The sequence below is a fragment of the Pyrus communis genome, chromosome 7 (assembly GCF_963583255.1).
Source record: "Pyrus communis chromosome 7, drPyrComm1.1, whole genome shotgun sequence".
In the NCBI taxonomy this organism is placed as follows: domain Eukaryota; kingdom Viridiplantae; phylum Streptophyta; class Magnoliopsida; order Rosales; family Rosaceae; genus Pyrus; species Pyrus communis.
This window is the reverse complement of record NC_084809.1, coordinates 14,563,765-14,586,149: the sequence shown is the minus strand read 5'-3', so window position 1 is coordinate 14,586,149 and position 22,385 is coordinate 14,563,765. Positions and strand designations below refer to the sequence as shown.

At 36.5% G+C, this 22,385-nt stretch overlaps 3 protein-coding genes across 3 annotated transcripts; 1 reads left to right on the top strand and 2 right to left on the bottom strand.

Moving 5' to 3' along the window:
- The first annotated feature begins 4,468 nt into the window (after positions 1-4,468).
- LOC137739439 (casein kinase 1-like protein HD16) lies at positions 4,469-10,176 on the top strand. The gene is made up of 16 exons (XM_068479004.1): positions 4,469-5,148; positions 6,041-6,166; positions 6,287-6,360; positions 6,453-6,522; positions 6,645-6,700; positions 6,811-6,882; positions 7,460-7,554; positions 7,644-7,710; positions 7,814-7,943; positions 8,043-8,261; positions 8,380-8,522; positions 8,698-8,872; positions 9,066-9,156; positions 9,259-9,416; positions 9,594-9,782; positions 9,879-10,176. Exons 1-16 carry the CDS (start codon positions 4,747-4,749, stop codon positions 9,936-9,938), a joined length of 2,127 nt encoding a protein of 708 aa, XP_068335105.1. The 5' UTR covers positions 4,469-4,746; the 3' UTR covers positions 9,939-10,176.
- A 389-nt stretch (positions 10,177-10,565) lies between these two features.
- LOC137740368 (protein SAWADEE HOMEODOMAIN HOMOLOG 1-like) lies at positions 10,566-14,888 on the bottom strand. The gene is made up of 9 exons (XM_068480242.1): positions 14,591-14,888; positions 13,814-13,899; positions 13,580-13,625; positions 13,351-13,489; positions 12,312-12,375; positions 11,596-11,647; positions 11,184-11,327; positions 10,901-11,023; positions 10,566-10,802 (listed from the first exon to the last, which is right to left on the bottom strand). Exons 1-9 carry the CDS (start codon positions 14,654-14,656, stop codon positions 10,686-10,688), a joined length of 837 nt encoding a protein of 278 aa, XP_068336343.1. The 5' UTR covers positions 14,657-14,888; the 3' UTR covers positions 10,566-10,685.
- A 1,777-nt stretch (positions 14,889-16,665) lies between these two features.
- Positions 16,666-19,008, bottom strand: LOC137738731 (1-aminocyclopropane-1-carboxylate oxidase). The gene is made up of 3 exons (XM_068478206.1): positions 18,381-19,008; positions 17,788-18,157; positions 16,666-16,966 (listed from the first exon to the last, which is right to left on the bottom strand). Exons 1-3 carry the CDS (start codon positions 18,992-18,994, stop codon positions 16,748-16,750), a joined length of 1,203 nt encoding a protein of 400 aa, XP_068334307.1. The 5' UTR covers positions 18,995-19,008; the 3' UTR covers positions 16,666-16,747.
- Between the last annotated feature and the right edge of the window lie 3,377 nt (positions 19,009-22,385).

Here is a 22,385-nt window from a genome sequence, read left to right as displayed (position 1 = left end):
GTGACCCACTGGGAAGTTGCTCGTGAGTTCCCAAAAACAAAAACCGTGAGGGAATGGTAAGCCCAAAGCGGACAATATCGTGCTACGGTAGTGGAGTCGGGCTCGGGAAGTGGTTACGCCCCGGGCCGGGATGTGACAAATTGGTATCAGAGCCTAACCCTGGCCGCGTGTGTGCCGACGAGGACGTCGGGCCCCTAAGGGGTGGATTGTGACATCCCACATCGCCCAGGGGAGTGATCCTTAAATGTATATTCACATCTCTACCTAGCACGAGGCCTTTTGGGAGCTCACTAGCTTCGGGTTCCGTAGGAACTCCGAAGTTAAGCGAGAAGGGGGTTAGAGCAATCCCATGATGGGTGACCCACTGGGAAGTTGCTCGTGAGTTCCCAAAAACAAAACCGTGAGGGAATGGTAAGCCCAAAGCGGACAATATCGTGCTACGGTGGTGGAGCGGGCCCGGGAAGTGGTTCCACCCCGGGCGGGGATGTGACATTAATGTTAGATTTTAGTAATTTACAAAACATGTTAGATTATTTTGAACATACTTTAGTTGGTTTAGTTTTTTATTATTTCCAATCATGGAAAATACAAAATTCAAAACAACATCAAGTAGCTAAAACACATTTTAATATAGATGGTTTTGTTACTTTAATTAAACAAGAAATTTTAGATTATAATAGGTTAGATAGCAAAAGTTAACAAGAACAAAAGAAGCTGTTAGAAATTTAGAACAATTACAAATTTGTGATTTATAGTACATAGCTGATTATACCCCAAATTTCGTTAAATATTTTGGAAGAATTGGTAGATAAATGACAATAATTTATTATATACTTGTATGATATACTTAGACAAGAGTATTGGCAACTAAAAGCAAAATGACAGATTAAGAAACAATTTTATATGAGTTGTAAACTATAGATTTACTATAACAATATGGTTTTCATAATAAGTATAATCATAAGAAAATATATAACAAGAAATACAGGTCATATAAACCTTTTAAGAAAAATAAAAATTTCACCATACAACCTTCCAGATCATATAGAAAGTGTAAATATATTCACAAACAATTTAGAAAAAGAAGTGGTATACCTTGAATAAGAAAATACAAAGCATAAAAAGGTAAAAATAATTGTAAAGGATATTTAAATGGAGAAGCAAGACATTTTAGACGTAAAAGTTCAAAATTAAGAAAGCAGTCTAGAGATAAAAGTCCATGTAATGAAGTTATTTAAATTTGAAGAAGATGACAATATACAATAAATATATAGCTTAGATATTTGAGTGGTATTGAGAGTATTTATAGAATAGAGAGTATTAATATAATAGATTCAAAATCAGATTATTCTAATCAGATAGTGATTTAGAAGAGTATATGTGTGCATTCCTAGAAGATGAACATAAAAAAAAAAAAAAAAAAAAAACAAACAAAGTTCAAATATATTAATTTAGGTTGACTAGAAAGGTGTTATAAATGTAGTAAGTTAATTGCAAACAAGTACTATAATACATACTCAGTTTTTGTAAATCTTGTTATAATAGTAGGTCGTTAGAAATAAATTCAACTAAATCACCAGAGAGTACTGAAATATTAAGACTAGTGTTCATAATTACGGGTGGTATCGGTACGATTACCGTATCAAAATCCCCAATTACCATACCAAACTTTTGATAAAGCAAAATCTATTACTATTACCGTACCAAACTTTTGGTATACCAAATTTCGGTACGCCAAATAGTTTGGTTATCATGATATGGTAATGGTAGTTATAACTTTGTTTTGGGCCACTGTTTTGGCCCAAAATTTGATTTTTTTTCCAACCCAATTCAAGGCCTAAACGCATTTTTGGCCACTTTCTTGGGTTTCTAAATTTTTTATATTTAATTATAGAGAATATATAGAGATTCATTTAAGAAAAAAAGAGTAAATAGGTGGAAGAATTACTGAAAGCACTTAGCACCCCTAAAAAAAAAAAAAAGAAGTACAGAGATTCCAAGACTCCATCTCAATATTCTTTAAAATTGTACAAAAATTAACTTTATAGATGAAATCAGAGAGAAAGACAACCCAATTTGATGAAAGAGAAGATGTGATGAATAATATTGGTACGATACGGTATACCACCGGTAATGGCTTTGGATGTCATTATCGTACAAAAAATGTATGGTACGGTACAAATACCGTAGCATTACCAATTGGTACTATTTTTTGGCATAACTTTGGTATGGTACGGTTGGTATAGTAATTTGGCAAAAAATTCCACCCCTATTCATAATATAGAAAAGCCAAAAAACATTATTTAATTACCATAAATTGTGAAGTAAAACTTGTAAAAGATTATAAAATACAAACAACATCAATGGTAAATATAGGAAGCATAAAGAGTGTTATAAGAGAAGAGTTAGTACCAACATAATATGGGTAGAAATAAGCAAAACTAGTTAGAATAACACAATTTGTTGAAAGACCAAGATATGTAACACAATGCATTAATAATGAGTCTATTAAAGTAGAAAAACAACAATTTAATTTACCATTAACATTTATCTTACTAGTAGGTTCATAATCATTCATTTTAGGTTTAAACGTTACGAAAAATTTGCAAGGTTTTTTGTTTATGATTCCCAACATAACATTTTTTTTAAGAGGGGTATAACAATAACTGACCAAAGTAATACTTTAGAAACATATAGAAGCATAAATATAGAAGAATCTAGCCGTCGAGATAATTATTATTTAGAGAATTTAAAAGAAAATGATTAGCATCATAATAAAGAAGAATTTGATGAATAAATATTTTAGCATGAATATCCAATAGTAGAAGAAGCAACCCCTATAAAGGTATTATAATTAGACAGACCAAAAAGTTTGGAAGAATTATTACAATTAGCAAAACAAATTAGAATTCTATGAGAAGACCCTCAATTACATTGGAGCAAAAATAAAATATTAGCAAAATTAGATATTATTAATCTAGATTTAACCATTAAAGCAGCTAACTTGTTGATGAGTAATATGCATGTGTAATTCATAAGTAATTGGAAGAATTATATAGGATTGTTATGGTGACGGCGAAACCCTAGGCTTTTACAATTTAATTTTCAAAACTTATTTTCTTTTCTTTTATTTTATTTTCTCACTTTATTTAATTATTTTCTATTAAATTCGTTTTTATTATTTGAAATCAAAAATCAACTTTTTCTCAAACTTTGTTTTAAGTAATTAATTAAGATTTGATTTGATACAAATTATTCATTCAATCCCTGAGGAGAACGACCTTGCTAGAGCCATTTATACTACAATTACCTTGTACTCTTGCAAGTATTTTAGTATTTTTATTACTACTTGTGCAGGTGGTAAAAATCCCTATCACATGCCATGTAGTTAAGCAAGAGTTTGAGCAACAAATAAAAGAGTTATTAAATTTAAAATTTGCTGTTGCAAAAAAATCAGGTTAATCTTGGACCAATTTAGATTCAATGGCAAACAGGCACACACAAGAACACTACGATACATTGTGGTTCACCCCAAGTTGGGGCTACATCCACGATGGTGTAGGATAATTTATAATTATAAGAGATTAAATGATAATACTTATAAAGATAGTTATAAATTATCTAATAAAGATGAACTTATAAATGAAATTCAAGAGAATAAATATTTTAGTAAATTTGATTGTAAATCAAGATTTTGGCAAATTAGATTAGCAGAAGAATTAGTTGAGTGGACAACTTTTACTTGTCCAGAATGAAATTTTGAAGGACTTGTTATGCTATTTGGATTGAAAAATGCTCCATCGATCTTTCAAAGAAAGATGGACCAAATTTTTAAGAAATATGTAAATTTTGTAGTATATAGGTAGATATTTTAGTACGTAGTAAAAATAGGAATGAACACCAAAAGTATTTAAAGATAGTTACAAGAATTTATAAATAATAGAATTGTGATTACCGAAAACATAATAGCATTAGAAAAACAAGATATAGAATTTTAGTAATGTACATTAAGTCCGGAACAAGTGACTAAGATAGTTTTAGAATTTCTTGATAAGCTAGAAGACAAAAAACAATGACAAGTATTTTTAGGATTGTTAAATTATACAAGGAATTTTATTCATGATTTAGGAAAGAAAATGGCAGTATTGCATGGTAAAACTAGCAAAACTCGAAATTTTTTTTTTTAATAATCAAGATATTAAATTAGTACAAAATATAAAGCAAGAAATTACATAGCTTAAGGGATCAAATCATCTAAACCGTTGATTGTAGTTTAAAAGAAATCAAAACCGTAGGTTTTATGTGATAGACTAGGAAAATAAGTTAATAGAGACCGTCGGATTTAATTTGTCCGATCCAAATGAATTAAACCTTAGGCTTTGAACACTAAGGTATGGAGCAGATTCAATTCCTCTATTAAAACCCCTAAATTTTATTTATAAAATAAATTAATCGTTCCTTCGTTCGTACCTTCGTCTCCCTGTTTCTGTAACTAGTCGAACCCCTCTTCTGTGAGTCTTTCCGATCTTCTCGAAACCGTAATTCTTGAACGATCAGAAGCTCGGCGATTTGGACATTGGGGATTGAACCCCAAGATTCCACATTCTTTCGACCCATTACTTAAAGAAAGGGTCGAGGCTTGAAACGGCTGTCCTTGTTCGCGCATTACGGCTGTTCCTCGGTCGGCGGTGGCGCGTTTGTAGATTGCTCAAAGTTTTCGCGGGGATGAGAATCGGACGATGAAAGATGCCGGTACCGCGTGGCGGAGCGCGCAGGGGACGAGGAGCAGCGGCGGCAGCAGCTAAGAAGCAGAAACAGGAGAAAGTTCCGAGTCCGATCGACGCCGGAGAGGCGATAGCGACGAGAACAAGGCGGAGGAGAGCAGCAGCGGCGGCAGAAGCAGCTGTGCCGAGTAATCCCAAGAACAAGAACGAGAGTGATAAGGTTAGAGAAGAGGAGGAGAATCGCAAGAAGGTGGTGGTGGTGGGTGATGAGAAAAACGTAGTCGTTGAGGCGGAGAAGGAGAAAGTGGGAGAGAAGAAAATGGATGACTATGATAGTGGCGGCGGAGCAGCCGGTGCCGCTCCGAGTAATGATAAGGCCAATGCCGGTGAAGACGAAGGAAGCACTACTCCGATTCCTGAGAAGGTTCCTTAGTCTTGTTTTTTTTTTCATTAATTAATTTTTTAAATTCGTAACAAAAATGTGGTCTTTACTGAATGCCGTGGAGTATGAATGCCAATTAGGGGTCATCTGCAATTCTTGGGTGTATAAATCTGCAGGATGGGGGATTGTGGGGGCATTGGGGTCTTTTTGCTGTTCTTGAGTGAAGATATTCGGTTTTATTTGATTTCGATTTTGGAATTGCAACTGGGTTATAATCTAAGAGCTTTTAGATTTTGTGAAAAATGATTTTTTGTGATTGTATTAACAGTTTATATGTAAATGGAGAGTTTTGGTTGGTGGATAGGTTAATTTTTCAAAACTTATCCCTAATTTTTCCTGCATTTCAATGTTGTTGTCTGTTTTAAATAGGAAACCTGAATTTTACCTCCTTTTAACCCTGTCTAGAAACTTGACTGACACTGAGATGTTGGCTTGTCATCCGTCTCTAAAATTTGTTCGAGCAATTAAGTATTGAGAACAAATTAAGTTTCTGGTTAAAGTTGGAATGCAGTTATGGTGTTATTTTGTGAACTAGAAGGGTACTGGTTCAGTCCTTAGTATTACTAAATGTTAGTGGATAGGTATAAGCAGCTTTTGATTTATGTCGTGATTTACATTTTCGACGATCACTATGCTGTAGTCCTAGTGTCCTGTTAGTTATAGGCATCTCCCATGATATATCTTAATTACTAAACTATTGTTTTATAACTACTAATAATGATGAGGAGTTACAGCTCTAACTCTGAGAATTGCACCGCATGCATGTTGCTGCATCTGGAATCCTGGATAGAACCTTCATAGTTGTTTTCTTCTTCAATAACTCGACGCTTAATTGTTCTGTCTCTGTTCAAATTTCTATGTTTGTTTGCTGCAGGTTCAGGTTGGTGGTTCCCCTGTTTACAAAGTGGAAAGAAAGCTCGGTAAGGGTGGCTTCGGACAAGTCTATGTTGGTCGACGTATAATAAATCCAAATGAGAGAATTGGCCCAGGAGCTTTAGAGGTAAAGAACGTTGTTATTTTTTTTTTTTTTTTATTGTTGATTTTTATTCTCTGTCTTTACCTTTTACCTTGCTTTTCGGCTTCTCCCTTGTATACACATTTTGTTACCTTTGTCTCTTAGGTGGCATTGAAATTCGAGCATAAAAACAGTAAAGGGTGTAGCTATGGACCACCAGCTGAGTGGCAGATATACAGGTGAGGATGCCTCTATTATACAGGTTTTGGCATTGTTTTTTAATTTTAATAGGATTTATGAATCTATCATGTACTTTGTGTTACGTTTACAGCACTCTTGGTGGCAGCCATGGCGTGCCGCGAGTACACTTCAAGGGTCAGCAAGGCGACTATTATATCATGGTATGCAGTCTTCTTTTGACTTGTTTTGAATATTGATAACCACAATGTAACGTTTTGATAGTTGTGTGATATACTAGTTCAAGACTAGCTTTTTGATATTTCCTAAACCCTTCAATGTACAGGTTATGGATATCTTGGGGCCAAGCTTGTGGGATGTTTGGAATACTAACTCTCACACGTAAGTGTGAATTACAAAAGTGACTCTTAATTTAACAAATTTTCTTTAATTATTATTTTATGGTTTTCATGATTTCCGGTTGAGTAATTTAGTCACCTTTGTAATTTTAGAATGTCTGTTGAAATGGTTGCATGCATTGCCATTGAAGCAATATCAATATTGGAGAAGATACATTGTAGAGGGTGAGAGTTTCTTCTGCCAATCAATTCAAATTTTGTTGTCATTTTCGTTGTTCCTCTCTCTCTCTCTCTCTCTCTCTCTCTCCATGAAACAACTAAGAACTTTGTTGTTGTTAATGTTGTGCAATGGATTTGTTTAGATAAAATTTACATGTGGGAAGTATTGATGTGAAATAGTAAGCCTGTGCTTCTTCTATCTAGTATCTTAATATCATATTTAGGCTCTTTGAGTATCCGAGTTCATATGGAATGGAATATTTATTTGTTTCCGCTACATACAATTTTATTGTTTAGAAAGTTCAAGAGTTAAGACATAAGAAAGGTAGTTGTTGCATGTAAAGTTTGTATGGACAACAGGGTTGATGGAGTGTTTGGAAATTTCACAATGCACAACTTACTATTTGACCACTAAAACTTTTGATTTAGAAATTTTTTGAGGGATAGTTTAAGTAGATTTGTGAGACAATCACCGGATTTGTGGTTTGACCAGAGGCCATATTTTCAGATGTTTTTTCAGTTCCTTGAAACTTGAAAGCCATAATCAATCCATTGTTTAACTCTCCTACCATGTTGTTTTCAGCTATGTACATGGGGATGTAAAGCCTGAGAATTTTCTGCTTGGTCATCCTGGGACTCCTGATGAGAAAAAGTTGTATTTGGTTGACCTTGGATTAGGTACTTTTTGAATATGGGTTTTGTTAATGCTAAGTGGTATGGTAGTCGTCAATGAGTCATCATCATATAACTTGTTTTGGTCTTATCAGCAACTAGATGGCGAGAAATTACTGGTGGTCGGCATGTAGAATATGACCAGAGGCCAGATGTTTTCAGGTACAAGCATTGTTTCCTATCTTGTTTTGTTTCATTTACTCATCTCTATGCTCTTTTCTTAAAATTTTCTGCTACTTTGTTCTTAAGTTTTCTGGTCTGACAGAGGAACAGTGCGTTACGCTAGTGTGCATGCGCATTTAGGGAGAACGGGTAGTAGGAGAGATGATCTCGAGTCTCTAACTTACACCCTTATATTCCTTCTACGTGGTCGTCTGCCTTGGCAAGGATATCAGGTTTGTTTTTTCTTTCTTAGCTTGAGTAAAAATTTGTGCTGTGCTTGCCTTAATTTGTTTATTTCATTACATTTTATTATAACATGTTGGTCTTCTCAGGGAGACAATAAGGGGTTTCTTGTTTGCAAGAAGAAGATGGCAACATCTCCAGAGACATTGTGTTCCTTCAAGCCAAAGCCATTTAGACAATTTGTGGAATATGTGGTGAACTTGAAGTTCGATGAAGAGCCGAATTATGCGAAGTGTATATCACTTTTTGATGGGATTGTAGGTCCAATTCCTAATATCAGGCCAATAAACACAGAGGGTGCACTGAAGGTATGCATGATCTTCTCTCCTTTTGTTGTTGATGGCTTACCCTTGAGCAGTAGTTTTGGTACATATATTTTTAAAGGTATGATTAGTGCTTCTAATATCTGCTCTATTGATTGTGAAGCTTATTAATCTGGTCGGTCATAAGAGAGGAAGATTGATGGTGGAGGAGGAAGATGATGAACAACCAAAGAAGAGGATTAGGATGGGTATGCCAGCAAATCAATGGATTAGTGTTTATAATGCTCATAGACCAATGAAGCAAAGGTATTTCTATCACAAGCAGTGAAGCTATTGCTTATTTGGTGATGGATTTGGGGACCTCTCATCGTGATAATATATTTATGCTGTGTATCTTGCTTTCTGTTTTGATAGTTATATCGTTGTCTTTGTTGTCTTTTATCCCCTTACTGTTTAAAGTATTTCCTCTTACGTTCTTTAGGTATCACTATAATGTGGCTGATACAAGGCTTGCTCAGCATATTGACAAAGGGACCGAGGATGGGTTATATATTAGCAGTGTGGCCTCTTATGAAAATTTGTGGGCCTTAATTATGGATGCAGGCACTAATTTTTCTTCCCAAGTTTACGAACTTTCACCATGCTGTCTTCACAAGGTACAAACTTGTACTCTCAATCGACCAGAAGTGATTGTCTTCTCTGACAAAAATAACTTATTTTTGCTAGAATCTGTACTTCCACTTCGTCGTTTTATTTAATGCTGGCAATAACTGTTTGTAAATAACAATATTTTTGTTCAAAATTTATATTTATTTAATCTCAAGGATGATGTTTTTTGTGTGTTTGAAGGAATGGATAATGGAGCAATGGGATAAGAACTATTACATCAGTGCTTTAGCTGGAGCTACTAACGGGAGTTCATTAGTAGTAATGTCCAAGGGTTAGTGTAATAGTCTAGTCGTTTTGGGGCTCAATTTTATCAAACATTTTAATCTAAAAATGGCCGCTTTTTTTGTTACTGATGCCATTTGTATGGGTCCAGGTACAATGTTTACGCAGCAGTCATACAAAGTAACCGATACATTTCCTTACAAGTGGATTAACAAAAAGTGGCGGGAGGGTTTCTATGTTACTGCAATGGCCACTTCTGGAAGTAGATGGGCAGTTGTTATGTCTCGTGGTGCAAATTATTCGGGCCAGGTAATCTTGGATCTAAGAACACATTTCTCTTTCGAGTAATTAGAGAGACAATTTGGTCTAATGAGTTGGTGAAGGCAGCAGCATTGACTCTGTTAGTTGTTACTTTATGATCCTGCCAACGCGTCCTGTTTGTATGGAACTAATTATTTAACAGGCAGCCAATATTCTGTTTTTCAGGTTGTTGAGTTAGATTTCCTTTATCCAAGCGAAGGTATTCATCAGCGGTGGGACAGTGGATACCGCATAACAGCAACTGCAGCAACGTCCGATCAAGCTGCTTTTGTTCTTAGTATCCCAAAGAGGAAGCTTCAAGACGAAACGCAGGAGACGCTTCGTACTTCTGTATTTCCCAGTACACATGTCAAGGTAACATAATATTTTCACTGTTGTCAGGGTTCTTTTTCTTTCCCTTATTTGGTGATCTTTCAATACGTTGGACTAACTCATATATGGATATTACAGGAGAAATGGTCGAAGAACCTTTATCTTGCATCCATTTGTTATGGACGAACAGTTTCGTAAGCCGCCCAACGACTATTTGGGATACTGCCGACACCATTGCGACATTGTTTCCGGTCGGGGAGTCTCAACGCCCTCTACCGAGAAATTTTTGATGACTTGAAGCTCTAATTAATTGTAACTATAGAAACTTGTAGCCGAAACCTATAGTTGGTCTGTTTCTGTCCAATGCGGGAGCAGTGTCTTGTTTGTTGATGTGAATGATAAATTAAAAGAGCGTTTTCTTGCAAACGAAGGAGCGTAGCAGAGAGTCCTACTTACGTGGGCACCATGTCATAAATTCACAGCTGTTTTAATAGACAGTTTAACCGATACATGAAAATGTTTTAGAATTATAATTTTAGGTACTGGACTAGAACGAAAAAAAAAAAAAAATTATATATGAAATGTGTAATAGACTCAGATTAATTCTACATTTTTCGTGTTTATTTATGACTAATTGGATTAAATAAATAAAAAAATAATCAAGAGACAAAAATTAACAACGATGTAGGAAGAAAAGTGAAAATCATTTACTACCAATCACCGCCTGAGTTGACTCGTTAAAAGCCCGATGTGGCAAGTTTTTTCAATCATATCAATCTGTGATTTGTTTGCAAGGTGTTCATTCAGAGAATATGGATATTATGCTTGTTGGTAACAAGATGTTAATGTAATTTGCTGCAAATAATACAGTTGCAAAGACATCTCAAGTTAAAGTTTTAAAGAAATTTACAAACATCGCCGCCTCCGGCCATCCAGCGCCATATTTCAATAAAGAAAAGAGAATTTCATGTCCCTGTTTGTAAAGAGCTCCGGTTGGGTTTTAGTATAGCCTGAAGTGCTTTGTGCAGGCCTGATACATAACCTCCCCAGCTCAACATGTTCCTGGTATTATTAGTAACATCAATCCGATCAGCCAACGTTAGAGAGAAAAACTGAACCTGAACACAAACATACATGAACATAGATCCTCGGAAATTTACCTCGGAGCTATCATGGTCAAAGCGAACAACAAAGGTACATTTGCAAGCACCGTTCATGTCATGTAGCCCCCTGTGGATGACCACAACTTCGGCATCACAGTATACAGCTTGATGTTCTCTTTCCTGCGAATAAGGTTTTAAGGCCGAGCGATAAGAGAGTACTAATATCTTTGGAAAGGTTTGCATTAACAAAAAATATGCCTTTTACAATATTTTGGACTCCAATGCATCATTGTAAGGCAGCTTATGGGACAAATTTAAAAGAAATAGACTAGAAGATTACCTGGAAGCACAGCACTAGGTCCCCAACCTTCACCTTCGAACACTCAGAAGCTTCCAAAGGAATAGATCGCTCACGCACTGCACCTCTCACATTCACCCACTCATCTTCCTCCCTACCAAATCCGGAAAACCGCACTTTAACTTCCTGTGACATATAACAGGGAAACATTAAAATCTCTCTTCAAGCAGAGACAATATTTGCTAGTATATCTTTAAAATATAAATGCCTAAGCGAAAATGGAAATTCATACCGTGAATGTTGCAAATAAAACAAAGAGATCAAGACATAATGGATGACTTATTGCATTATTCTCGTAAAACTCTACATTAGAAAATAGACCTAAGATAAGAACTGCGTTTTAATCCAAACGAAGTATAATGATTATACTAAATAATGAAAGGATGAATCTTACAAGGTCTCCTGAACTGACTACTTTGTATGAGAGGAAAGTAGCAACATCGTACCTGGAAAGACAAAAAATGTCAGGTGTAGTTGTGTTTCAATCTGAATTGAAAGAAATAATAAACTACGTACAAATTTTCACCTTGATGTTTATTTAGTGGCATTAATTAGGTAAATGCCCAAAACATCTTGAGTTAATTTATAGTAACAAAACTCTGGTATATCACAGAATAAAGGTGTTTTTATACCGTAACTCAAGGAAGTAAACTATTCATAATCCAACAATTATAACTACTTTTGGATGATTTCCTAACAAGTAATTAGGCTAGTTCATTTTTCCTCGAGAGCATAATAACGTTAGGCGTCTTCTGAACCTAAGTTTGACTGCACTGTTTGAGAACTATACTTACACATTGTGGATCTGCCCAAAGTTTATATTTTACTCTTTCACACAGAAAAATGCTTCAAACATGTATATCACTTAGGGTAAGAAATCTCATGGAATTACGGAATGAATAGGAATACTCACGCCACTCCAAAACAAGAACAATATGCATATTTAATATTAAATGATGTCAATGGTTTTTCGGCTACTTTACTCCAATATTAAGTAGGGACGGTACTCTTGCCATGTAACATATTAACAGGGAACACGTGTTTCAAATGTAACATATAGAATCAAGTAGAGTTGACTTGGAAAGGATCGTTGAATAGACAAATTCTTACCATGCATCATCTTTTGATGATTTTGCTTCAAATGCCAACTCTGAAAGTTCTGTGACCCATTTACCTGAGTTAAAAGTTATCAAGTAAGATTTTCGATGAGAAATCAGACATAGATTGAAGATTCCCCATTTAACTGCTCTGCATGATAAAGTTTTTCTGAGATTACATGTTAAGAAATAATGTCCCAGTATCATAACTGAAAAATTCAACATAAATAGTGACCTAAGGACAACATAAGCATTCTATATAACAGATAAAGATTTTAAACATATGTTGCAGAAGACCATGCACGTGAAAATATCTCTTTCCATGTAAAGATGATAACAGACATAATGAACGCAAAATCCTAGAAAGTGAGAAATAACATTTACCACTGCACCATACGCGAAAAGATAATATGACATGGAAAATAAAGTAAGCAAAAATTTTACACAAAAAGAATGAAACATGACAAAAGAAAGGTAAAACAATATATCGCATATAACTAATTTATGTAAGGCATAGCAGACGAAAGGTTGACCACAGAAATATATTGCAATCAGAATCCAGTCAATCAATATGCAGAGAAAGTGCACCACCTATCAGACAACTAGTAATTTGAGTAATAAAATAGCATTTATAGCACTTCAAAAAACGTATAATTATGGCTTCTGAAGACCCCTCGATTGAGTAACATCACATAGACAAGGCCACAAGTTGTTAAAAGAATTGTGTTGATAATACTGTAGCATCACAAATTAATCAATTAGGTCTTAGACTTCGAGATTGACCGAGCTCTTAACCCACCTGCCCTTCTCTGCCAAGATAGCACCGACATGCTACAATGGCTTTCAAAGGGCTCCAAGCTGATGCCATTCTGATTTGGAATTTTAAGGAACTTGAAAGTAATATCATCAAATATTATTCATGTTGCTTGATGTTAGCATAGAAATAATTTTGACTACATGGTAAATCAAAATTTGCATTTAACATGGAAAAGCCATTCAATATTCAAGACCACATTTTCTACAGCTTCATCCATACTGACAAAAAGGATAACCTTTTGGCTTCTGAGAAACTTGAGGTGCATTTCTTGAGACATTTGAATCTGAAAAATCAACCAATAACTCGACAGCATTAGGCGAGGAAGTACTTTTGGGTTGCAGCTCTTTTTGTTTGTCCTGGAACCAACTTTGCACCTAGAACAAAATACGAACTCATAACATTACAAAATGCTCCAGTATAAACAATAAGATTAAGCAACGAAAACATAAAAATAAATGACTAACCTGTTCCCATGTTACATCAGGTTTTCCAGCACGGATTGGAGCGCAACTGAAAAGACAGAGCAATGCGAAAAACTTAATAAAAGGCGTGTACTTGGAAAAACCCTGTTCTGTATAAGTATGCATATTTAATTCCAAGAAATCATTCTTTTTATTTTCTTTTTTGACAAGAAAATAAAACAAATGTGTCTGGCCAATTCAGGCTATAACCTATACGATTTAGCATTACAGAATCACCTGAAACTTGTTGCAAGGTCTTGGAAAAACTCCTGAGTAAGTGATTGCTTTCCGACATGCTTAATTAAATTTTCCATTTCCATAATCTACTAAAAGGAAAAATACAATCAATATCTGATACAGAAATCATCCTTTGAATAACTGAATGCGAAAATTATAGAGCGGATCCTCTTCGGGTCCTAAAGCCATAAGCCATAACTGAACCTAGGAATAAATGTAGTAGGAAATTTACTAAAGAGTAGCGAATCCATCTGCAACCATAGTTGCTTCTCGGTATATAGGATATTTGAAACATGGGGAATAATTTGACTCATCAAACACCAAATATCATCCAATACAGAATTTGAAAAAAAACAGAAATGATGAGTTAATACATGGTGAGCTCCCTACACTTCAAAAGTTACATTTTCTTTCATCCAAATGACGACATTTGTGTATACATCTTATTATATATGTAAAGGTAACATGGGGAAAAATATAAACAGCGAAAACAACAACCAAAACAGAGAGATAGAGAGAAAGCCTCAAACTTTAACATCAAATCCAGTAAAAAATACAACCCAAAAGCTTGTTTAGTGAAACAAAAACTAAATTTACCATAAAAAGGAAAAGTCCAACACCAAGCACTATCATATAAAACAAAACCAAATGTAGAAAACCCCAATTAGCAGCAGCTGAATTTAAAGCCAAAGATTGGAAAATTTTGATGAATCAGAGAACAGAGAGCTGAAAGTACCCAATTGAAGGAATCATAAGAAGGGGTGAGAAATTTTTTACCTCAGAGTGAGTGAAAACAGAGAGAGAATTCATTGTATCTCTTTTTCTTGTACGAAAATTGTCCATCTCTGTCGAACTGAGATTCTAATCTGATGCAAAATGAGTGAGAGTGATGTCAGTGATGTCAAATACCTTTTCTCCACTGGGTTTTCGTGTTTCTACTCCCAAGGAGGGAGGTCGATGTATCTCCCGGCGGACCTCTCTCCCGATTATCGAACCCTTCAATCTTTGGCCGTTCAACTTTGTATAGGTTTTCTCGCAAACCGATGCTCTCTATTTCTGTCGATCTAAAAACATCTCCAGCGGAGTCCGAAATAAAGACAATTACCGTCAATGAATCTTAAATAGATCGAAAAATGAGTTCTTAAAATATAGAGATCACTGTTACTTAATATTATAGTTTAGTAATATTTTTCTTCAGTGAAATGTTTTAAAGTTCGATTCTCATGAAAGACGAATTTGAACCACATTATTGCTAGTTCATTATGAGGCTAAGCTCGCCTCCTTCCTTCAATATAAATAATATCGATTGTTCAAAAAAAAATATAAAGGCTCATCAGATATATAATGTATATACTCACATATAGAGATTGTATCATGACACAACCTTGAGTGGAAAACAAAGCCCACAACCTTGTTTTAAGATTTTAATGATTTTAATTAATTAAAAAAGTCTAAAATGTGCACATAATTAATCGATCACATGAAATCATAAAAATTTCAAATTTATGGATTATACTATAATACTCTCTCATTGAATGCAATATTACAAAAATTTCCTTTTAAGTATTATAGTATTTGGTAAATTTTTATATCAAAATAGCTGCGACTGTGTGAAATGATAAAAAATGGTATAATACGAGACGTGCCATTAATTTAAGGATGAATTACTAAATATACTTTATTTTTATAAGAAAAATATTTATAAACTTTATCTTAAACATATAATCCAATGTTTAACAAGAAATCATAATCGAACGTTTAACAAGAAATCATAATCCAACATTCAACATATAATCCAACATTTATGCTGCTTCACGTTTTCAGCTTTTTTTCATCCAAAATTGTGAAAATAAGCTATTTTTAAGTGTTTACCAAACATATTTTTGAGCTCAGTTTTTTTTTATACCCACTTTTGTCACATCCCCGCCTGGGCGGGACCACTTCCCGGGCCCGACTCCACCGTAGCACGATATTGTCCGCTTTGGACCTCAACCACGCCCTCACGGTTTTGTTTCTAGGAACTCACACGAGAACTTCCCAATGGGTCACCCATCCTGGGAGTGCTCTCGCGCACTACTCGCTTAACGTTGGAATTCCCATGGAACCCGAAGCCAGTGAGCTCCCAAAAGGCCTCGTGCTATGTAGGGATGAGAATATACATTTAAGGATCACTCCCTTGGGCCATGTGGGATGTCACACTTTTTATAAAAGTACCTTAGTACCAAACTAGTACTTTATGTTTGAAAGGGACAATTCATTTTAGAAATCTATATTTTTGCTGCTCACACTTTCTGTTTTGTGTCTCTCCAAGACTTGGTAGATTTTGGAGCTCTTGACACTAGGCATGGCGGCATAATCTTCTCTCATCAAAATAGAGACTATTCTTAGTAAATTTAATTGATATCTTTGGATGTGTTACATTAGTATTCTTCCACTGTGCATAATTAGGTTTTTGATTGCATTACATGTATTATTAAAGGTTCATTACACTCTCGACGCACTATAGTCTTAGTTTAATTTCGGACTTTAATTCATTTGTTCTTTTTACATATCACTTGCTTATATGGCTTCGTCACTTTTTGGATGTCAACTAGTATGCCTCGATTTTGGTGTCCATGTGGATATACGAGTCCGGGTCATGTGTGGCTTCTTGGTATTGCTCTAGAGATTTCCCATATCATTTTTCCTTGATACGGTTTATTTTGAGAATGTTGACATGTCTGTCCTATGTAAATTCTTGATCATTTTAATAAAATTTTATCCAACTAAAAAAATGATATAAATCATCATGAAGACTACAAGCTTACTATTAACTTCAAATTTGCAAAGTTACAATGTATAAAATAATTCCAAGATCATCCAAAATACATCCACAAATTCACATGTATATACTACCCTATTTGAAAATTTGAAATAACTTGACGAGTAAATGCATCAGAAATGGCTTGACAAGTATACTGAAAATTGGTAGACAAGAGTAAGAAGTATAGCCACTATAACTTGTTGACCAAGTGAAATAGTATTTTCCTTGCTGCTTTGGGAGTTTGTAATGAAGCTTGGAGGAGAATAGAGGAAAGCCATTGAAATAAATTCCTCCTCACCTTTAAAGATTGGCCTTCCAATCACATGCTTATACTGGCTGCCACTCCATGCCTTTTAAAAAACAAAGAAATTCAATTAGCTTATTTGAGGACACCTCAAATTGCATCATTTTATTTCTAAGCAAAATACACACACACACACACACATATAGTCTACTTCTGTTGAGGGGTCTCTCAAATAAGCTTAATTGAGGGACATCATATTCTATAATTTTTTTAGCGATACAAATTGTCTATATTTTAGTACATTATTCATGGATTATCTTTGCAAAAACTCAGATAAATGCAAAACCACTAAGACATCTAATTGTAGTGAAGAAAATTGATGAATACGGTTTTTCAAAGAGACATTGTACAACTATTCTTCAATCCAAAGGTCAAATGGTTTTGGAGTTGAATGATTTTTGGTATAAATAATCTTTGAGGAACGACCTAAAAGATAGATAACTGGATCGTTGAAGTACGATGTTGAGTAAGTCTTACAAAGAATCTCCAATAAAATAATTTGAGGAATATATATATATATATGTGTGTGTGTGTGTGTGTGTGGGGAAAATATTTCGATGAGGGCATCTCTGAATAGGTGGCATTAGATATAAAATTACAAAATATAATGATGGTAGAAGGTACAAATGTTCATGATGGTGGGCTTGCAGCCATCAAATGAATTGCTACAAAGCAAGGGAATACCCGACTTTATTGCAACCTTTAGACACTAAAAGCAAATATATTCACAAACTTTGAAAACAATGTAGCATACAAACTAAAGCAATATATGCCATTTAGGTGACCAAGTAGTTATAATGTTGGCTTTATAATTAGAACTTTGAATTATATACATAATACACAGTAATCCAAAGTTAATTTAATTACCTGTATTTGGTCCCCAGTGGTGACTATTAGGGCATTTTTAACTGGGATAAAAGAAACCCAACCTTTCTTGGAGTAAACATGGAACTCTGAAGAACCATCACAGATATGTAAACACAAGGCATGAGAGTAATCAGTCCCTCTAATCAGCATCTTAATCACATCATATCTCAGAGACTTATCCCATTCATCTTGTAACACATTCTGGCTATGCTTGTACAAGCAACAAACCGTCCCAACTTCTTTCCTTTGCACCATTTCATCATTTTTGCTTTCTCCATGAATGATTTTTTCTTGAGAATTAATCAACAAGCTTAGTAGAATTTTCTCACAGACTTTCTCAATATTTGTCATAAGGGTCTCTAGTTTTTCACTGCACAGCAAAAAGTTTGGGATTGTAACATTTCGTCCGATCGATCGACATGCTTTATTTTAATAAAAAAAATGTTTAAACCAAAATTAAATAAAATTTTCCATAACTAACTAGTTATGTTAGTTTAATAATATTTCTCTTTCTAGTATTGAAGTTAGTCACAAGTTGGAAGTCTGTTCTGATAAAAAAATTAAGATTCTTTAGAACTGGCGGTTATAAATACCTGAAATTTGAATATCCTATTGGGGCAATTCCATCCATTGCCAACTTCAAGCCTTGGTCTCTACACCAAACAAACTCTTCACTCAATACATGGTCAGCCTCCTCAGCATGAACTTCCTCGAACCCGTATGGCTTCTCCGGTGACCTAGTAACCTCAGCCCTCGTCTCCGGTGACACGCTAAAAATTCCCGTGGCGGCAGCCTGCACTGGCCTCACAAGCTCACTTGAAATTCCATGGTTCACCAGCTGAAAGCATCCATTTCTTGCTATGGACTCCACCACCTTGCAAAGACTAGCGTCACATCCATCCGAATTCAGGGCTCCAAAATCAATTGTGGGAGGATTGTTTTCAATAGATATTTGCTTGGGGAAAAACTTGTCTGGCAAGATGAGGTCAGGGACTTGGAGGGAGTGCTCGAGGAATTCGGTGAGGACTTCATCGTTTGCGACTGATGATAGGCGACCAGAGGCAACGGGAGAAGGCGGCGGGGCACGAAAATCAACAGGGTTTTCGGAGATTGGTTCCGGGGAGGTTGCCATTGGGATTGGAAAGTAGAGAGATGAGTGATGGAATAAACTCACTTGTTCTGGTTCTTGTGCACAATGATATATCATGCTATATATGTATCTTTATTTCTTTAATTTGTTGCTAAAGAAAAAGAAAAGGGGAAATATTCTACTTTGTCAAGGAGCAGCAATGATGGCATGTCCGGGGCTTCACCTACATCCCAAGAACGATCAATGATCACCCACAAGGTCCTTCACTTTTTAGTTTGCTTTTCTTTTTCTCACTTTCTTTACAGCTCCATTGTTAATGTTCTCTCTCATAAAAGGAAAATATTCAAAAGTTGACAGGTGTACATGTTAGGTGTGGTTCGGTTTCAGTCGGCTCAATCTTTGCCGAAATTGAAAATCGATAAGGAGTTATTGTTTGATTTTTTATTTTTTATTTTTTATTTTTTTTATGGTTTAGTTTGACTTTGATTCGGTTTTATCGGTTCAGTTTGGGTTCGGTTCAGTTTTTTTTCTTCTTTCAAAACTAAACATTTCAAAATTTACATGTATGAAATCATATGTTTTTCATCATGAAAACTGATACTGAATCATTGGCAGATGGACTAAGGGGCAAGGGGTCAGCTAACCTCGAACTTTAATAAATGTCCATGGATAACTTGGGTGTTGTCCCTTTAAAGATTGGAATTGAATTTATACATGCCCTTCAATTGTTTGATAAAATGCCTGAAGGAAGAGTAGCTCTTATTATTATTATTATTATTATTATTATTATTATTATTATTATTATTATTATTATTTATTTATTTATTTATTTATTTATTATTTTTAAATATTACCTGACCAAAGCGATGTCATTTTAGGCAAGTTGGTTTAATAAAACAAGAAAAACACGAACAACCAAAATAATAATAATAATCATGTGTATTTGCTAATTACATTGCTTTGGTTTTACTGGTTACTACTGCTTCAGTAGAGAGAGAGCCACTTTTGCTATAAATATTGTGAAGAGTCTATTGTGTAATTGTTGACCCAAAAACTACCTACCTACGTGGCGCGCATGCCGAGTAATTAATAAGCTAATTACGTCATTCAATTAAATGCAGCGTGTGCCAACTCGTCAACTAAGTTTGGTCGGCGACTAAAATATGTTGATGTGGTGTTGGGCACGCTGTTGGCTTCTTGATCTCGCGACTGCGGCCGAGGAAGGAACACATCTCGGCCTTCAGGTAGACCCTGAAGACAAAGCTACTAATTATGTGAAGTTCAATATCAAATTCTGGTTTCACTGTGCCGAATGTAGTAACCTAGTAACACCTCACTTCGCCTAGAAGGCTAATGAGATGACCTCTTCCAACAAGGAACCGGAAATCCTTGTCAACCGAGACTTGGATAAATAACCAGTCGGTCTCGAAGCAGTGCTGTTTATCCAAACTAAAGGTGCTTCTCGGTCGACTGATTCTACTACTCCAGTTCTATTTATTTAAACTGAATATATTGCTGGTTGCCTTCACAATGCTGTTTATCCAAACTGAAGATATGTTGGCGGGAAAAAAGAAAATAAAAATCTCAAGGTGTTTAAGAGGTTTGCGCATGACAGTTGTGTGTTGAATTGGAGGGGCTTTGAATGATGCATCCCACTCTTTATTTATAATAGTGATTTCCCAAACAATTGAACTAGAATTTCACTCGAACTGAAATTCCTCATCCCAATCTGATTCGGTCTCGACCAATCTTAACCTCTATGGGACTCTGAACTAGACTCTTTAATCATTCAGATTCATCCCTTGAAGTTCGACATCTTCTCTGACGCAGAAGTTATTTAAACTCTAGAGAGTCCATCTTGTATTAGGATTAGACCATTTCATCTTTATCCAAGAGGAAATCACATTCTGATAGGCCTCGCCCGAACGCTACAGGGCTCGACCCATGCCAAAATATTCTTGATACTTCTAATTGAACCGAGAACCCCGAGCTTGGCCTAAAACACTACTAGAAATTTGGCTATAAGCCACCCTTTTCATTGGTGGCTATTGTCAAGTGTTGCCACTCACATTGGTGGCAAACCTTCATTATGACATCCCACATCGCCCAGGGGAGTGATCCTTATATGTATATTCCCATCCCTACCTAGCACGAGGCCTTTTGGGAGCTCACTGGCTTCGGGTTCCGTAGGAACTCTGAAGTTAAGCAAGAAGGGGGCTAGAGCAATCCCATGATGGGTGACCCACTGGGAAGTTGCTCGTGAGTTCCTAAAAACAAAACCATGAGGGAATGGTAAGCCCAAAGTGGACAATATCGTGCTACGGTGGTGGAGTCGGCCCGGGAAGTGGTCCGCCCCGGGCCGGGATGTCACAATTTGGTATCAGAGCCTAACCCTGGCCGCGTGTGTGCCAACGATGACGTCGGGCCCCTAAGGGGGGTGGATTGTGACATCCCACATCGCCCAGGGGAGTGATCCTTATATGTATATTCCCATCCCTACCTAGCACGAGGCCTTTTGGGAGCTCACTGGCTTCGGGTTCCGTAGGAACTCCGAAGTTAAGCGAGAAGGGGGCTAGAGCAATCCCATGATGGGTGACCCACTGGGAAGTTGCTCGTGAGTTCCCAAAAACAAAACCGTGAGGGAATGGTAAGCCCAAAACGGACAATATCGTGCTACGGTGGTGGAGTCGGCCCGGGAAGTGGTTCCGCCCCGGGCCGGGATGTGACATTTGAAAATGTCACATCCCGGCCCGGGGCGGAACCACTTCCCGGGCCGACTCCACCACCGTAGCACGATATTGTTCGCTTTGGGCCCCGACCACGCCCTCACGGTTTTGTTTTTGGGAACTCACACGAGAACTTCCCGATGGGTCACCCATCCTGGGAATGCTCTCGCGCACTACTCGCTTAACTTTGGAGTTCCCATGGAACCCGAAGCCTGTGAGCTCCCAAAAGGCCTCGTGCTAGGTAGGATGGGAATATACATTTAAGGATCACTCCCCTGGGCGATGTGGGATGTCACAATCCACCCCCCTTAGGGGCCCGACGTCCTCGTCGGCACACACGCAGCCAGGGTTAGACTCTAATACCAAATGTCACATCCCGGCCCGGGACGGAACCACTTCCCGGGCCCGCTCCACCACCGTAGCACGATATTGTCCGTTTTGGGCCCCGACCACGCCCTCACGGTTTTATTTTTGGGAACTCACACGAGAACTTCCCGATGGGTCACCCATCCTGGGAATGCTCTCGTGCACTACTCGCTTAACTTCGGAGTTCCCATGGAACCCGAAGCCAGTGAGCTCCCAAAAGGCCTCGTGCTAGGTAGGATGGGAATATACATTTAAGGATCACTCCCCTGGGCGATGTGGGATGTCACATTCATGTCCACCAAGCATCCACTAAACTAGAGAGTGTGGCCTATGTAGAGGACTCTGTTGTAACAATGATTACCAATATTGCATTGGTACCTTTCCTGCAGTGCCACCCTAATTCACATCGGTGGCAA

What these genes read in the sequence shown, in the direction of transcription:
- LOC137738731 (XM_068478206.1), bottom strand. Translation starts at nt 18,994, where the DNA reads ATGATATATCATTGTGCACAAGAACCAGAACAAGTGAGTTTATTCCAT. An exon ending in ATAGGATATTCAAATTTCAG is followed by an intron (nt 18,158 to 18,380) that starts GTATTTATAACC and finishes TTTGCTGTGCAG; the next exon opens with TGAAAAACTAGAGACCCTTA. An exon ending in CCACTGGGGACCAAATACAG is followed by an intron (nt 16,967 to 17,787) that starts GTAATTAAATTA and finishes GTTTTTTAAAAG; the next exon opens with GCATGGAGTGGCAGCCAGTA.
- LOC137740368 (XM_068480242.1), bottom strand. Translation starts at nt 14,656, where the DNA reads ATGGACAATTTTCGTACAAGAAAAAGAGATACAATGAATTCTCTCTCT. An exon ending in AGTTTCTCAGAAGCCAAAAG is followed by an intron (nt 12,376 to 13,350) that starts GTTATCCTTTTT and finishes CTTTTAACTCAG; the next exon opens with GTAAATGGGTCACAGAACTT. An exon ending in TCATCAAAAGATGATGCATG is followed by an intron (nt 11,648 to 12,311) that starts GTAAGAATTTGT and finishes TTGTCTTTCCAG; the next exon opens with GTACGATGTTGCTACTTTCC.
- LOC137739439 (XM_068479004.1), top strand. Translation starts at nt 4,747, where the DNA reads ATGCCGGTACCGCGTGGCGGAGCGCGCAGGGGACGAGGAGCAGCGGCG. An exon ending in CTACTCCGATTCCTGAGAAG is followed by an intron (nt 5,149 to 6,040) that starts GTTCCTTAGTCT and finishes TGTTTGCTGCAG; the next exon opens with GTTCAGGTTGGTGGTTCCCC. An exon ending in CACCATGCTGTCTTCACAAG is followed by an intron (nt 8,873 to 9,065) that starts GTACAAACTTGT and finishes GTGTGTTTGAAG; the next exon opens with GAATGGATAATGGAGCAATG.